The 15,229-nt window shown below is 53.9% G+C and overlaps 1 protein-coding gene across 2 annotated transcripts in view; it reads right to left on the reverse strand.

Moving 5' to 3' along the window:
* The window catches only part of HDAC7 (histone deacetylase 7), an 89,314-nt gene that overhangs the window by 65,628 nt on the left and 8,457 nt on the right, over positions 1-15,229 (reverse strand). Inside the window, exon 1 of one of the 2 annotated variants that reach the window (XM_074853892.1) lies at positions 7,541-7,559. The exons of the other annotated variant lie outside the window; for it this stretch is intronic. Coding sequence (XP_074709993.1) covers positions 7,541-7,559 — 19 coding nt within the window. Of the gene's footprint in view, positions 1-7,540; positions 7,560-15,229 lie in introns of those variants that run through there. 2 annotated transcript variants of the gene reach the window in all.

Raw genomic sequence — 15,229 nt, forward strand, 5'->3', positions numbered from 1 at the left:
TGCCGGTCCAGAGGCCACCCTGAGTCCCCGCTGCCACCCTGTCCTGCACCTGCAGCAAAAAACTGGCTCTTTTTCTACCCTCAGGTGGGGTTTGGGGAGCGCCCGAGCATCCTGGGCTCTAAAGGTTAAAGCATGGGCTTGCTTGGAGGTTCCAGCCAGCTGGGAAGGGCTCGGGGTCCCACTGCTGTGGGTCCTGCCCGTCCCACCTCCCCTGGCCCCAGGAGAGAGGGGCTTTGGGTGGCTCACGGGGCTCTGCAGGTGGCTTTTACTCCCCAAACCTTTCAGGCATATAAAGCAGATCTATCAGGGCACAAAAAAGACAGTTGCACCTCATCTTTAAGATCTTCAGAGCCAGCCTGGGCACAGGAACCACTTGAGTTTAATTAAACTTGGCAGCGACTGCTAAAAGAGAAACGGCAGTTTCTCAACCTGACCCAGACAGTTGTGATTTTCTCATCAAGCCAGTTAGAAAAAGGAAATATTGATCTGAAGCAAGCAGCTTGCCATAGGTTGGCTGATAGAAAACACAACCAAACTGACCTGGGAGGGCAACTTTCCATGGGCACCGTATCAGTCACACAAGTGAAAAACCACACGTGAAATCCCTGGGCAGAGCAGGTACAGTTCATCTCCAAAATAGCCCAGATGACTCATGCCCTAGAAAAGCTGTTCCCCTCTGTCGACTTTAAAGTGATGCTCAGGTGAAGACATCTAAAGGGAGGTGAGCTGAGCCTTCAGGAAAGTCCCACTGTCAGATCTACGTACTTGGCTCCTCCAAAGCCCGACACACCTCTGCAGGCGCAAGGATGGGCCCCAGCTCTGGCACCTGCCCTTGAAGAAGGTCAGTAAAGATTCAGAGTCCGTATGTCCTGTGCTGTGTGCACCCAGGGAAGGGTCATGGGCTGAAGGAACTGTGATCGGGGGTGTCTGCAAGGGGCAACATTTCTCAGTGTAGGAGGATCTTTCTTGTCCAACAGCAGAGCAAGAACCAAATGGAGATAAACAGATTTCAATGAGAAATAAGGAGCATTTAAGGGATGTTATAATCCATCCAGGGGCAAGGTACTTTCTCCATCAATTCAACAGCTTGGATCAATACCTGCTCTCTTATTAATTAGAATGCGGAACTCACCCAAGCACTCCAGTCCTGGGATGGGAAACACTGTGAGGTCAGAATGGGCTAGAGAGGGAAGACCAATATGTTTTAAAGCTTCATGACAGCAACCGCACTGTCCCCTTCCTGGACAGGGTCTACCTGAATGGCCAGAGCTCCGTCTCCAGACTTAGCAAAGCAGCCGTGCCACCAGACTAGGCGGGTCTGCAGGGGAAGGTGGATTCCTGCCTTTCAAAAAGGCTCAGAAAACACATCAGGAATGACCGTGTTAGCAAATCTTTCCACCCAGCAAGCTATGACCTCAGCTCCCAGCCTGCCTGCAAAGGCTGGAGGCAACGCTCAGCTCCTTGGTGCCGGTTCACCGGCGAACGCGTCAGCAGCGCAGACGGGCGACGTGGAAGGGATTGTATCATGCTCAGAGCTTGCCGAGAGAGACACGCTGAGAGAGCCAGGAGCTGGGCACCCCCAGGGTCAAGGAGCTGGATGGGAGGAGGACATGCCAGCTGCTGCCAGCAGATGGGTTGAGATGCGAGAGCACAAGCAGCAAAGTTCCTGCTATGGCCAGAAGAGTTGTCGTAGGATCACAGGATAATTCAAGTCAGAAGGGACTTCTGGAGGTCTCTGGTTCAACCTCCTGCGTGAAATGTGGACAGCTATGAGACCAGAGTAGGTTGATTTGGACTTTGGCCTTGAAAGGCTCAAGGATGGAGCCCGTACAACCTACTCCAATGCTTGACCGTCCTCACAGGGAGAAGTTCCTCCTCATATCCAGCCAGAACCTCTCTTATTTCAATTCATGCTCATTGCTCCTCCTGCCATGCACCGTGTGAAGAGCCTGGCTGCAGCCACGCAGAGCATCACCAGGTCCCTCCCTGGAGCATGACCTAACCTGAGGAACTGAAATCATCTCCCAAAAGCGGGTCGGGCGCCTCGGCTGCGGGGCCCAGGGCAGACACAGTGCCACCAGGTGGGCACAGACACACCTACAGATGCCCTCGCAGCTTGCTTAGAAACATCCAGAGCTTGTAGTCCCTGGCAGAGAACGTGAAGAGAAGTGCCTGATCCAAGATTAATTCAGCTAGGCCAATAAACCCACCAGCTCCTGACAGCCTGGGTACCCCAGGGGTTGCTTTCACCCAACCAGTCCACCTTCTGAGGTCAGTTTGGGCACCAGCTCTCCTCCTCTTCTCCCCCAAGTCGCACAAGGTCTGACAGCAAAACTCTTGTCAATGCTTCCGCACCTTAAAGCCACAGAGGAGCCCAAACACACCTCTGACAACTGCAGAACGAGCAACTTCAGAGAGCTAAAGGTCACAACCAAAAAGTCAAATATAATCAGTTGCGAGGATGGAGATGTCTAAAACCTCTGGGCAAGGATGTTCCCAAAGGCTGTTGAGCAACCACATCCTTCCCACAGCCAGGCCAGTCCTGGTGCCTTCTGCTTTTAACTCACCCAGATGTCCCTCCTGAGGAAGGCTGCTGAGAAGGACAGCTCAGGCTGGCCAGCACGGCAGTGCCAACGAGCCTCCTGGCACCACGAGCTCCCGGGGCCACCACGAGGGGGGCCGAGGTGGCAGCCCCGCCAGCAACGTTGCTGCAGAAGTGGCCAGACCTCCAAGCGAAGGGGAGTTTTGCTCTCAGGCTGAGGTCATGTTTCCATTTCATGCTTGGCAGCGCTGCTGGCAGCCTTTCCACGGCCTCACAGCCCTTGGGATGCCACAGCAGACGGGCCAGGTCTGCCAGGGACTCCCGAGCTGGCTCCAGGCTGCCTCCTCGGCTCAGCCCTCCCTTCTCCCAGGACGCGCCCATGTCACTGCCATCCCAGAGGAGACCTTCTCCGCTGCAACATCACTCAAAGCAGCTTCCAGCAGTGGTAGACAGTGGGTGCAAAGGCAAAACCTCTGAGTCTGGGGACTGGGGTTTCCTCCTGGAGCTGGGACGTGGGCCAGCTGTGCTGGGAGCTAGGAGGATTTCTGGGTGCAGCTACACAAAGTGCTCTGGAGGTGCCGCTGAAACCCCTCTGTGATGGGGTAGGATGGAGGACGATGCCAGCGGAGCCAAGGGGAGCAAGCTGGGATGTCTAGATGAGCAACCCAGAACTGCTCACATGACAGATCACAGAAATCCTGAGAAAGTGAGGGGACAACCCAAGGCATGTGTGTGCCCCAGCCAGGGGGCTGGCAGGGAGGGTGGCCAGGAGATATCTGAGGCTGCTCTGCAGCAGCTGGCAGGGACCCAAGCCTGCCTCTGGGCAGTTCCCATCCTCCCGGAGAGTTTCCGGGACAGACTTTAACACTTTGCTGGCTAAGCTGTGGCTTTGGTTGTGGTTGATGGCATCTTTGAAACGGAGCTAATAACTCTGATGGGTTTTTATCTTGTGAGGGAGGTACATAAAAGTTGGAGGAAGAAGGGTCAGGGAGAGGCATCACAGCCAGATGCCGATGAATTTTTCTTGGGACAGACATCAGCTGGATCCCACCAAAAAGCTCCTCGTTGTTCACACCAGCCTCTTCAAGGGCCACCTTCCCTTACGGGACAGAACAGTGAGGTCTCAGCCCAGTTTGGAGTTACTCGCCCTGGGAGCAGCCCCGTGCTGCCTACTCACCCTTCCCGCCGCTCCTGCCCGCACCCCGAGCCCTTTGTAGCCTCTTCAGCTTTGACTCAGGGTCCGTTTCCTCTCCACCTCCTCTTGCCAACAGCTGAAGGTTTCTTTTCCTCTCCTACAGAGCTATCCCAAAAAAAAGGAGCAGAAAATCCTACCCATGCACACTCCCATTTCCAACACACACCCCAGATTTTCTCTCCCAACCTTCTGCGCTGCAGTTGCCCATGATTGATATGAACATTTCCAAAAGAGTTATTTTTAAAAATAACCAATACTTATAGAATGAAGCCGTCTAGCTTGAGGTTTCATTGAGCAACGTTTCAGCTTATTGTGGTCCCCGTTACATGGGTGCTACCCTCGCATGAGCTTTGAACACGACACCCGACAATTTTTAAGGTTTCCTTTTAACAATTGTAACCTCACCATCCTCACGACCGCGTGATTACTCATCCGCCAGATTCAAAGTAATCGGTTGGAAATCATCCTGTTTTGGTTAAAAAAAGCCCCCCCCCCCCGCCTCCTAATAATGAGATGTGGCTCATTCTCTGCCATTGCTACAGGGTTTGGTTCCATCTGAGATTGTAGGGCAAGGAGCTGGGTTCACCAGTGAGGCTTTTTCTAAACACCAAGAACAATTAATCCAAACCCATCATATCCTATTTCCCAGGAAACACAGAGAACGACCAGATGAACGTGGACTGGGCATAAAGTTCTGAAATTGCCACCAAAGGAGCTGTTATTTGTCAAGTCTGCATCTTTTCAGGTTTTCTTTGCCCAATGACAGCTCAAGGCTCTAAGCTCATGCTCAGCCCTAGGAGGACTTGGGATATCAGCCCATCAAGAAACAGTAAAAAAAGACCTTTTACCCTTTTTATCCTACCAGTAGGGAACTTTCAGGTTTTTGATACAAAGCTCAGAAACACCCATGGTAAGAGTGACCCTGTGTGTGTGTGTAAGCTTTAAACACCAGGCTTCCTCGCTCTACTTCTATAAATAAAGTGGGTTTGATAACATTAGGTACAACAGCCTCGCCACTGTGCATGGCTGTGCCTTCAGCAGCTCTGCAAATTAACCTCTGCAGCACACAGAATAGGTAAATTCTGCTGCTTTTAGGTATTTCCAGTCATTTGTTGAAGGCATTTGCAGTTTTCCTCCCTGTGAGGGAAGCAGCTCTGCCGTGGGTGCCGGCACTCTCTCCCGCTGCGTGAAGCCTTCCCGCCTGCTTCTTATCAACACCTTGTTTGAGTTTTCACAGCCCCATCCCTGGAGTTTTCACTTTTTCCTCATTTTTCTCATCTCAGGCTGTCACTTACAGGCCACTCGCCCAGTGGCATTGCCTTGATTCCCCACCAAAGCCCAAGACCGGGCCAGTTCTCTCTTGTCCCCACTCGGAGTTTTACTGCTTGAATCAAGACACCCCCCAAGGGGTTTTTCCACAAGGTCTCACCTCTGGTCCCCATTACGGTCTGGCCACAAACTGCAGAGTTCACAAGCCCTCCAGAATTGCCCAGCAGACTCAGCACAATCAAAACTGTTATAAACGCCGCATTAGAGCCTCTTTTTTTGAATTCTTACCTGAAAACAGTATCCTTCAAAAGTTTTAGTCCTTCCAGGACTGCACTGTTATCCAGGGGTTTGCGCCAGCACCAGATAACTCAAGCGCAGCCTGTTAAAAAAAGCTTATGACCTCTAATACAAAAGGATTTTGAAGCAGCTATCTTTTGCTCATTTTGTTCCCTGCAGCTTTCCTTGAAGCCTTCAGTTACCCCAGAGCATCCTCAGTGGCTTGCAGCGCTTTGGCACTTGCCTCGCAAGCATCTTCTAGCTGCTTTTCTCACTCAGTTCCTTCCCTCTCTCCTCCAAAGAAGCATTTGGCCTTGCTGCCGTAGGCGGGGAACAAAGACAACCTCGAACCAGAGCTCCTAACTGATGAAGCTTTAATACAAGAGGAAAGCAACAGAGGAAAGAGTGGGTGAAAGAGAAGAGGGTCTGCTACATCTCTCTCCTGCTCCTTGCCAACCAACTGTAATTGACTCTACTTTGCACTAATTGTTGGCTGTGATCTGTCTCCTGCTGTAGAGAACAGCCCTGAAGGTGCTTTCTTGGCCTGGAAATGGTCATAGGAGCCCTGGGATTAAAAGCCTTCCTGCTGCATGAGGTCTACAAAGTTCCTCCACTTCCTTCCCCACTTCTCAACAGCATCATATCACTTGTAGGGATCGTTTTCCCTTAGTGCTGTGTCCTGCTCTCCCTCTCCTTTCTTTCTCACCATCCCCCTCAAAGCCAAAAGACAAGGTGCTTGAAACACACTTGCTGTGCGGTGCCAAAAGTCACATCAGATGCCTAGAGATCATGAGATTTAGCTTGAAGGGTCCTGATACTTTAAAAGTGTCAGCTCTTCCAATTTGCCTCCTGGTTTCTGAGACATCTAGAGCACCCTGAGCGTGTGTTCCGCTTTCTCTACAGCCCAGAGAACCAAAACCTTTAGTTGGAAATTCCCAGGCTGAGGTGTGGGAGCAGTACACCAGTTTCAGCACTTTTGAGGTAGGACAAAACTCAACAAATTCTTCCATCACAGCTTCTCTCCTCCTAACTGTGGTGTCATGACCGGCACATTTCTACCTTGATGCGATTTCTCAACCTATTCACAAAAAGAGAGTAAGGCAGTACCAGGGGGTGGCAAGAGAAGAGAGGAGAGCTGTAATATCTGTCTTGGGATGAAGGAAGTGGAGAGATGCTCCCCATGTCCTGGCTCCAGTCACGTGGCCCAGGCCAGGGCTCTGCAAGGCGAGTGCTGGTGTATGGACAAAAAGTCATTCATGTACTGTAAGAGAACGCTGCAGCTCCTGTATATCACCGTGGCTTAGCTCTGCAGAGCTGGAGGCTCAGGTTAGCTCCTGTCCACCAAAGCCACCCATGCCGTGGGTCATACGGCCACACCGCGTCCACGGTGCAGCACACACAGGAGGCTCTCGAGGAGCAGCCATGCCATGAGAACTTCATGCTTTGAAGGTGCAAACCTGTAACTGAGCATCTAGCCTGGAAGTTGGAGAGCTCTGGTGTCCCGCAAGAGCCGGTGCTGCTCTCTGCCATGCTACACCTGCTGCGATGCCTTTCTCACCTGAAAGAGGGGAGCTACCCCCACCTGCTAGGAGATTGGCACGTGTATGGCGAGCAACCGATGACGAACACGAGCAAGAACTACCTGCCTGGTTGGCCATTCCCTGCCTGGCTGATGTTCACCAGGAGATCCTCTGTATTAAGCCTTTTACTACGGCCCATCCATCAGAGCATCTCTCAGCTACTTAAAACACCAGCGGCTGTGCCAGGGGATGGGGATGCTGACCTAGGGCAAGAGCAGTTAGGAATGACACAGTACGCGCCACACAAAAATGGGTCAACCAGACTAAAAATCCCGAACTCCCTGCGTGCTCTTGGACGGGGTATGGTCTGGGTCACAAGGTGCCGAAGCTACGAACGCAGCACACACCGACCGTATTTCCTGATAAACGCTACCCAGGCTCTTGAGCAGGCTGGCAGCTCACTTGGCGGTAAGCAAGACGCAAACGCAAGCTTTAACAACCCATCGGAGCCTCCTCTTCTCCGTACCTTGCCGTTCACTCCCCTCCACCTCCACGTCTCCTCATCCTCCTGAGCAGCTCAGGCCAGGGGATGCCTAAAACCACCCATGGAGCAATGGTGGCGATCACAGCAACACGACAGAGGTGTTCAGCAAAGAGCAGAGGGTAAAGAAAGCCCAAAGACACATTGAAACACAAAAGATGGGTTGGACAAGAGTAGCCCAGAGAGGACAAGAGTACCTTTGTTGTCAGCGCTCATCTGCCCAGTCAGAGCTGCCTGCTGCCCTTTAGGTTTCCGTCTCTCTTTTGCCCCAGTGCATGTGACAGTCCCCAGGCAGAGCAGCTCTTTAGTGTGGTCTGCACCGTGTGTGGCGAGGAGCCCGAGCCCTGCTCTCTAGCTTTCTTCTCAGTGCAGTTTCCATGCTCAGTTTCAGAATGACGACCTCTGATGCTGTGCTGCCTCGGGCAGCTGCTCACTCTCTCGCACAAGTGGGTTTATCTCGCATCCTTTCATTTTACTCTCACACCCAGCTGGGGGCCAATCGGTTTCAAAATAAAATGAAGCTGCCAGAAGCTCTTGGGACTCTACCAACCTTTTGCAAAGACTTTGAGCTGTCGCAGAAAATGGCCTGTTTCCATGAATGCTCCCACTGGCATAATTGGTCACCCGGGGATTCCCGGACAATGAATATCCCAGGAGCAGATGCAGCAAGATGCCCGGTTTTATATCTGGGTGGTGCACAGAGACTAAAATTGGAGCAGCGTTGAAGCCACCCACACTCACCCAGGAAGGGAAAAATCCCTCCCTTTGAGATTTTACAAGCTAAAGCTCAGATTTCCAAATGGCAGCAGACACCCACGCAAACGAAGGGCCGGTCCCAATTAACAAGACAGATGAAAAGAGAAAGGAGACGCTGTCCCCCGCTCAGCTCTGCAAGAAGGGTGAGCTGATGCCCAAGCGTAATGGGCTTGCTCAAGGGCCCCGGGGGGTCTATAACAAAAGCAGGAATTGCCCCAACTTTCCATTCAGCATCTCAGAGCACCAGTGTCACCCTCCCCATGCTCGGCAGCCTGTCCCTCCAGCGTGATATTTGCTGTGCGCTGGCTGTTTCCGCAGCCATCCCTGCGGGCTGCAGCTCCGCTTCCGCGCCGCTCCAGAGCAGATGGAGGAGCCGGGTCCTCCACTGAGCAAATGAAGCTTTTGACATGGGCGGCTGTCGATGGGAAGGCCTGGAGGTATTTCTGCTGCCGTAGCAGTGAGACAACCTGTGGCGGGAGTCCAAGAAGGACTCCAAGAACAAGAGGGCGAGTTCACAAACTATCGTCATTCGAAATAGCTGGAGGCAGAGAACCTGGGCCTGTTCTTCTGCTGGGGAGGACACCGCAGCTCAGACAATGTAGCAGTGTCTTTCCCCCACCATGCTGGTGGAAATTAGTTTTCTCCCTGTAATTGTCCTTCTGTTCACAAATCGCTAATGTGCGCTTTTAGTCTAAATAACTTTTATTTTAGGTTAAAGGCAAATGGCAAATCAGGAGAGAGCCCAAGTGAAGTTTCCATGAAGCAGAAGAGTTCCGTCTGTCTCCCCTGCCATGAAATGAATTGACTCCCACCAAGTGATAGCTCTTACCTAGGAAGGACCATGGCACTGGAAGTGGGTCCCAGGGCCATTAAGTCCAGCAAGTAAGTCCACCATGAACATGGTGCAAAATTGTCCACAGCAGTCCACTGCCCATGTCCCCACTGTGGTATTTATTGCTTAAGAGCAAAAGCCACCAACCATAACTCGGTACACAAAGAGAGCAGGAGAAATTGAGGGCAACAACGGAGCCGCTATTATTTTGAGGGGGATACAACTAGGAAGGAAAAGTGGGCAGTCCCCTGGATAAAGCTCAGGAAGACCCAAATCCAGCACGGCCTCGGGGAGAACTTGAGGATTCACTCTCATGAGTAAGATAACCTGAGCCATATAATTTTCCTTCCTTATACATCGTCAAGGTATCAGGAATACAAGAGGCAGATAAAAGAGTAAATGTTCCCCAACAGAAAAGGTTTATAAGAAATACAGGGTCCAATTATCTTCTTAAGCAACACCCCTGCAACTTATAAAATCTAAAGCTGTAGGACATAAATCAACCACTAACTGCCTGGGGTTAAAGAGAAACTTCCTCTCATAGCAACCTATTGCGTAAGTGCCTTTTAACGGGAGCTCCTATCTTCTGAAATCTCTGTTACAGAGAGGCTGACTGGTCTATAGGGCTGTTGGGACGAGTCTTTACGACCCTTTCTGTGCCCTTTTGCTCTGATCCATCTTATTGTCTCTCCCTCAAGCTGACGAGCATCGGGGAGGGGGGGCAAAGCCAGCAGCTCCCCGCTTCGTGCTGGGGTTACCACAACACGCAGCTCAGCTCCAGCTGAAGTTGGTCCCACCACCATCGTGTCCCCATTTTCTGAGCCCCGCTCTAAGGACCAGACACTTTAGCACCTTCCCCAGCTCTGAGTCAGGTCCTGGAAAAATTCATAAGGGATTAGTGAGCGCTCTCGACTCTTTTTCACATGCAGCCTGTTCCTGCCAGCTGCTTAATTGGGGCTGTCCCCGAGAAAGGCTGGAAAAAGGCTCTTGGGTCTGGCACTTGCTTATCCTGGGGATGCAACTGGGAAACTGCAGCAGGATCCCACTCGGAAACTCACAGCAGCGTTACTGAGACCACCCTGCAGCCACCACCGCTCTGCTGTCCATGGAGAGCTGAACGGTGCCGAGGGACTGGTTCCCCCTGGCTGCTGCGAGCATTTGCTATAAAACCCCTGTGAGCCTGAGCAGGGGGTCCTGGCGGGAAAAAGTGTCCCCAGTAGAGGCATCAGATGAGAAGCAGCCACCCGTGCCACTCCCCGAGGCTGTTCAGCAGCCCCTGGAGCTGGCTGCAATGACACTTGCCCACCCAGCCGCTGGGCACCAGCTCCAGGTCTGGAGCCGGTCAGCAAAGTCCCCATCCTCGCCGAGGCTGTTCCTGCTTCGCTTCCATCCTCCACGGCTTCCCCCAGCCCACCAGCGGGCTGAACTGATTTCCACCAGCCATTTCTGGCTGAAACTCATTTTATTTATATTTTAACCCTTGCCTTACTCCTCCCTACCGCTAAATAAAACAGAAACAAAAAGAAATCACTGCAAGTGGCAGCCACCAGCCTTTGTAGCACCATGTTATGGCAGAAAAACCCCGCAGGGGTAGGGAAAGCCGGTGCTTTCGGTGCCCCTCCGCCTGCCACTCCCCCCGTGCCATGGGATACGTGAGAGCTCGGTGCTGGGGCTGGTGTTAACGCGCTGTTTGTTTGGTGACTGTTCTGCTACGGTTATTTTTAGCCGGTGACGCCTGGGGTATTTCGCTTCAGGATGTCCGGTCTGAGCCTCTTTCTGGGAATCCCATGTTCTCTAATTGTAAACAGCCCCATTCAGTTGCTTGCAAGCGCGAGAGGCCCCGACTTATGCAGCGGGGCTGTCAGGTGTGAGTCAAACAGGAAGCCGCTGCTGTGCAAGCGAGCGAGGTATTAGCCATGAAAAAGTGCCCTCAATTAATCCGTAGGACCTGGCCCCACAGCCCACCCCTGGCCAAGCCGATTTACCCGGCCAGTGCGAGGCTGGGGCGTTGGGGATGCTGCCCGTGGGATGCTGGGGTTTGGCTCTGCGCCTCCTCCACAGCAAGGTTTATTTGGAGGTTTGGTGTTGCCTGTGTCACCCCCTCTGAAAAACGAGGTTTGGGTAATTTTGAGGCCCCAGGTGCTGGTTGTCACTGTAGGAAAAGGGCTCCGGAGCATTGGAAACCTTGTACGTGGATGCGTCGCTTCAGGGACACAAAGACATCGGGGTCTGGATGGTGCCGGGAGTCTCTGGGTGCCTGAGATGGGGCTCAGGAGGGGAAAGGCTGGAGCTGGGGGGTGGTTTCAGTCCTGTCCCCCTCCCCGCGGGGCTGAGACGAAGCACTCCACCCCCCTGACCTCAGAAACCCTGCAACCAGGTGATTTGGTCTTTTGCTAAAAGGGGCGGCACGCTGCTGCCTCTGGGCATGATAACCAGCCGGGGTGACTCAAACACACGGCCCCCACACCTCAGCGCCGGGGCAGGGGCTGCCACCACGTCTCCATCACCCCAGGGAAGCTGGTAGCGGGCAGAGGGCAACGCGGGGCTGGTGGGACCGAGACGAGCCTGTAACGCCATGAAAACATGAGCCAGTGCCTTGATGACTGTCAAGAGACAGTGGCAAGACAAGGGACATAAAGACAGTGGCCCATGTCTTTACGTTCAGGCATCACTGGATGATGAACTTTGTCCCAAAAAGCGGCACTGAAAAGGTGCCACGTCGTTCCCCACGGTGCTGGCCAGCTCTCCCCGCCGCGGGGTGCCGGTGGGCTCTGAGTGCCCGGGTCTTGCCAGATTTCCCTTCCAGGAACCAGCAGGAGTGACGCTGTGCACCCCCCAGGGACACTGTGCACCCCCCAGGGATGGAGCAGCTCTCCTCCCTTCACCGTCCCAGCGCTGAAGGTCCTGAGCGTTAGCAGTACAGCGGCGGCTGCAGCGCTCTGTTTATCCCATTAACGGTTTATCCTTATTTTCCACCCCAAGAAAACCTTGCAACAGCAATTTTGTTCATACAACCAGACTTCACCAGTGCTTGTTCAGCTGAAAGAACCTGGGACCCCTCCAGCATTACCAGACCACGGACTTTGCTACCGGCAAACCCCCCTGTGCACGGAGCCCGGCTGCCTGGGGAGCGAAACCCACCAGGACAGCTCATGCTTCTCTAAAATTCAGGGATTATGGAGCCTGCTATGTGACCTCCATATCAGAAACAATTTTTTTGCATGCGGTGGGAAATTTGGGGCGATGCCTGCCCGGCCCTGCGACGTGCAGTTGCGTCCCGGGCGGCTGGGATGCCGGCGGGGCCGGTGCCTGGCAGGCAGCGGGTCTTCTCAAGACACCCATGTCCCACCGCCAGCCCCACCGCTCGCTCCTCCCCTTCTACCCCTTTGCGTGAGCTCAAAATATGAGTAGGAACTGTGCCAGGTTAGAAAAATAACTCCTTCATGGTCGAGGCATGATGGATTGATGACAGAGAGCGATGTTTTCAAAAGGGGCCGAGGGTAGGATGCTGTAAAATATCTAAATGTGGTAGGAGCATGAGTCATACTGAGCATCCATAGGGACTGCGGCTTCCAAGGCACCTCAGCACGTAGAAAAAATCCCCCAGAACGGCCCGTGCACGGAGCAGCGTTGCCAGCACCGGTGAAGTTGGGCATGTGCACAGTTGTGCCCATCTCCTACCTGACTCATTTCAGCGTCTCAGGGGAAACCCTGGCATTGATAAACAGCTCCGCTCCCTGCCTCCGCATTTACTAACTGAAATCTGGAGTCTATTTTTAACCCCGAAACACCCACTGCGAGCGGGGGGAGCCTGCCGTGCGGCGCAGCGGGTCGGCCGGCACCGTTGGGTTGGGGCTGTGTCACCGCCAGCCCCGTTTCTGAGTCTGAGCTGGCTCGTGCTCTTGTTTACGGGGTAATTTGACTGCGGCATCGGCGAGTTATCAAGCAAAGTGAGACCAAAACAAGTCATGCAGGCACTTTCCATGCTCGTTGCCGGCAGCGTGCCCCCGGATGGGGTATGCAAAACCGAAAGACTCCAACTTTTTATTTTCCAGCACATCCCCCGTGTGCTGTTTAACCTGCTCAGCGCCGCTGTGTCCTGAGGGGCTGGTTCCGAGGGGCAACACGGCAGAGGGGCGAGCGAGCTGGAAGAAACCTCCAGGTTCGCGTTGAGGTTGCGCTATGGAGTGGACACCAGATTTGGGCCACACCGCTCTTTGATGCTCATTTTCTTCTTATTATTTACTTCCTTTGTGCTCAGGGCTGTGGTGTGCATGGGCACACACCAACCCGGACTAACGCAAGTGTGCGCAGACACGGGATGCAGCCACGTGAAATGGCCCAACCTGGAGGCTCTCTGGGTCTGGGGCTCTCACGTTACAGCTCGTCCACCCAGAGCCGCTCTGCCTGGAAACAGCGAGAGAAGCAGCATTTTCGTTTCCCAGCCAAACTGAGAGCAGGAAGGGCAGGGGCAAGACAAACTGTGTCAAAGCCCAAGCTGCTGCAGAGCTGTTGCATCTGAGGTGACGCACGTCCGAGCCCGGGTGACGATCTGAAGGCTGGCCCTGCCGCGAAGTCGGAAGGGAAGTTGAAGCCGGGGTTGGCAAAGCCACCGGCTGCTTCAGGTGTTCACGGGAGATTTTTATGCTCCTTCTGCAGGGAGGGAGCGGATCCAGCCTGGCTTTGCGGTCAGGGCAGGACACCTCGTGCTTTCTCTGGCCTGGTTTCGGAGAATCCAGGGATAAGGCTTCCAGCCCTCCCTCGGGGAAACACCTCCACACCCAAACATTGCAGGAGAGAAGAGAGAGTCTGGTTGTAATTCCTGCCCGAACAAAGGCTGCCTTTAACAGTGACATCCCATCCCTGCCGCGGGACGATACCTGATGTTTCCTTTCCAAAGCCCCCTCACCGTCTGCGAGGTCTTTGGTAACTGTCGGTTCTGGGATAGTTTTTTTTGGCTTTAGGAACATTTCTGTGGCCAAGGCTCCCAAACACCTTCACTCTTCTCCCTGCACATCACAGCCCCCCCTGAAGCCTGCAGCTCTGGTGGGAGACGCGTTTGATCACCTCCAACTGCTCCACCCGGCCAGGAGCCCCTGTGGACCATTTTCTCCCATTTTCTGCCTCTGCTCAGAGTCTGGTGCAGGCTTTCTGCCTTCTCCCCAGGCACCGGCTTAAAACACTTCAGGTTGCCTCTCCTCCAGGGCATTTCAGACCAAGGCAGAAAGCTCAGCAGCCCAGGAATAACTCAGGAGACATAAATCAGCCTTGCAACCCCAAGAAATTGTTCCCCATTTCCCCATCGCAGAGGCCACCGGGGAGTCACACACAAACAGCCCACGACGAGGGTGGGTTGTGCGCCTGTCCCCGGGCTGCGGTTCCTGCTCCGGCTGTTTCTGCTCCATTGCAGAGATGTACTATAAAACCTTCATTTCCTGACACACATGGGATGAGGCCAAGGGGTCGTGTTTTGGACAACCTGGCTTCTCCATAGCAACCAGCGATGATGTCACCGATGTGCAATGATCGGAAGGGGCCTGGGGAATGGAGAGCTCTCCAGGAACGAGGCGGGAGAGGAGGCTGAGATGGTGGGGACACGCTTGCAGAGGGCCAGGGCCGCATGAGAGCAGCCCGGGCAAAGTTTTCCTTGGATGGTCCCAAGCATGAGCCGTGGCCGAAGCACACGGAGGCTGGAGCCCAGCACGGTGGCTGTAGCAGAGACTGTCCTGCCCTCTCCTTCCTCCTCCTCCTCCCATCCCTCTGTGCATCCCTCAGCGTTTCATCCCCCTGCAGCCCAACGGCCCCAGCCAGCTGCTCTTTCACAACCCTGGCTAAAACCTCCGACCATCTTCTCTCCCGTGCATGGGCATTTGCAGGATTAATCCCTCCCACCCTTCGCCTCGGGGGCTCTGAGCTGCTCTGCTCCCCCTTCCCCTGCCATTTCTCTCCCTGCTTTGTTCCTACAGCCGCTCCTCTTCCCATCACAAATTCCCTCCCTGCAGGGGAGCCCCTTTACAACGGCAAGATAATTAAAAACTCGGGCAGACAAGTATGCGAAGCACTGACGGTCGCATCTGTTGCCGTGGGGCAGTTTGAAAGCTCTCATGCAGCGGTGTCCGTCTGTCTGTCCGGGCTTCCTGTGGCTGGAGCCATCTGACGCTGCAGTGCTTCACCTCTGGGCATTGCGCTGCGGTGAAGCCCTAGCTGGGTTAGCTCCTAGATCCTACCAGGATAAACACGCTGAGTAAAAACAGCCCCATGTGCATGGAGCTGCCAAGGAACTACTGTTCCGCCCGTT

Source organism: Strix uralensis, chromosome 33, assembly GCF_047716275.1.
Source record: "Strix uralensis isolate ZFMK-TIS-50842 chromosome 33, bStrUra1, whole genome shotgun sequence".
In the NCBI taxonomy this organism is placed as follows: domain Eukaryota; kingdom Metazoa; phylum Chordata; class Aves; order Strigiformes; family Strigidae; genus Strix; species Strix uralensis.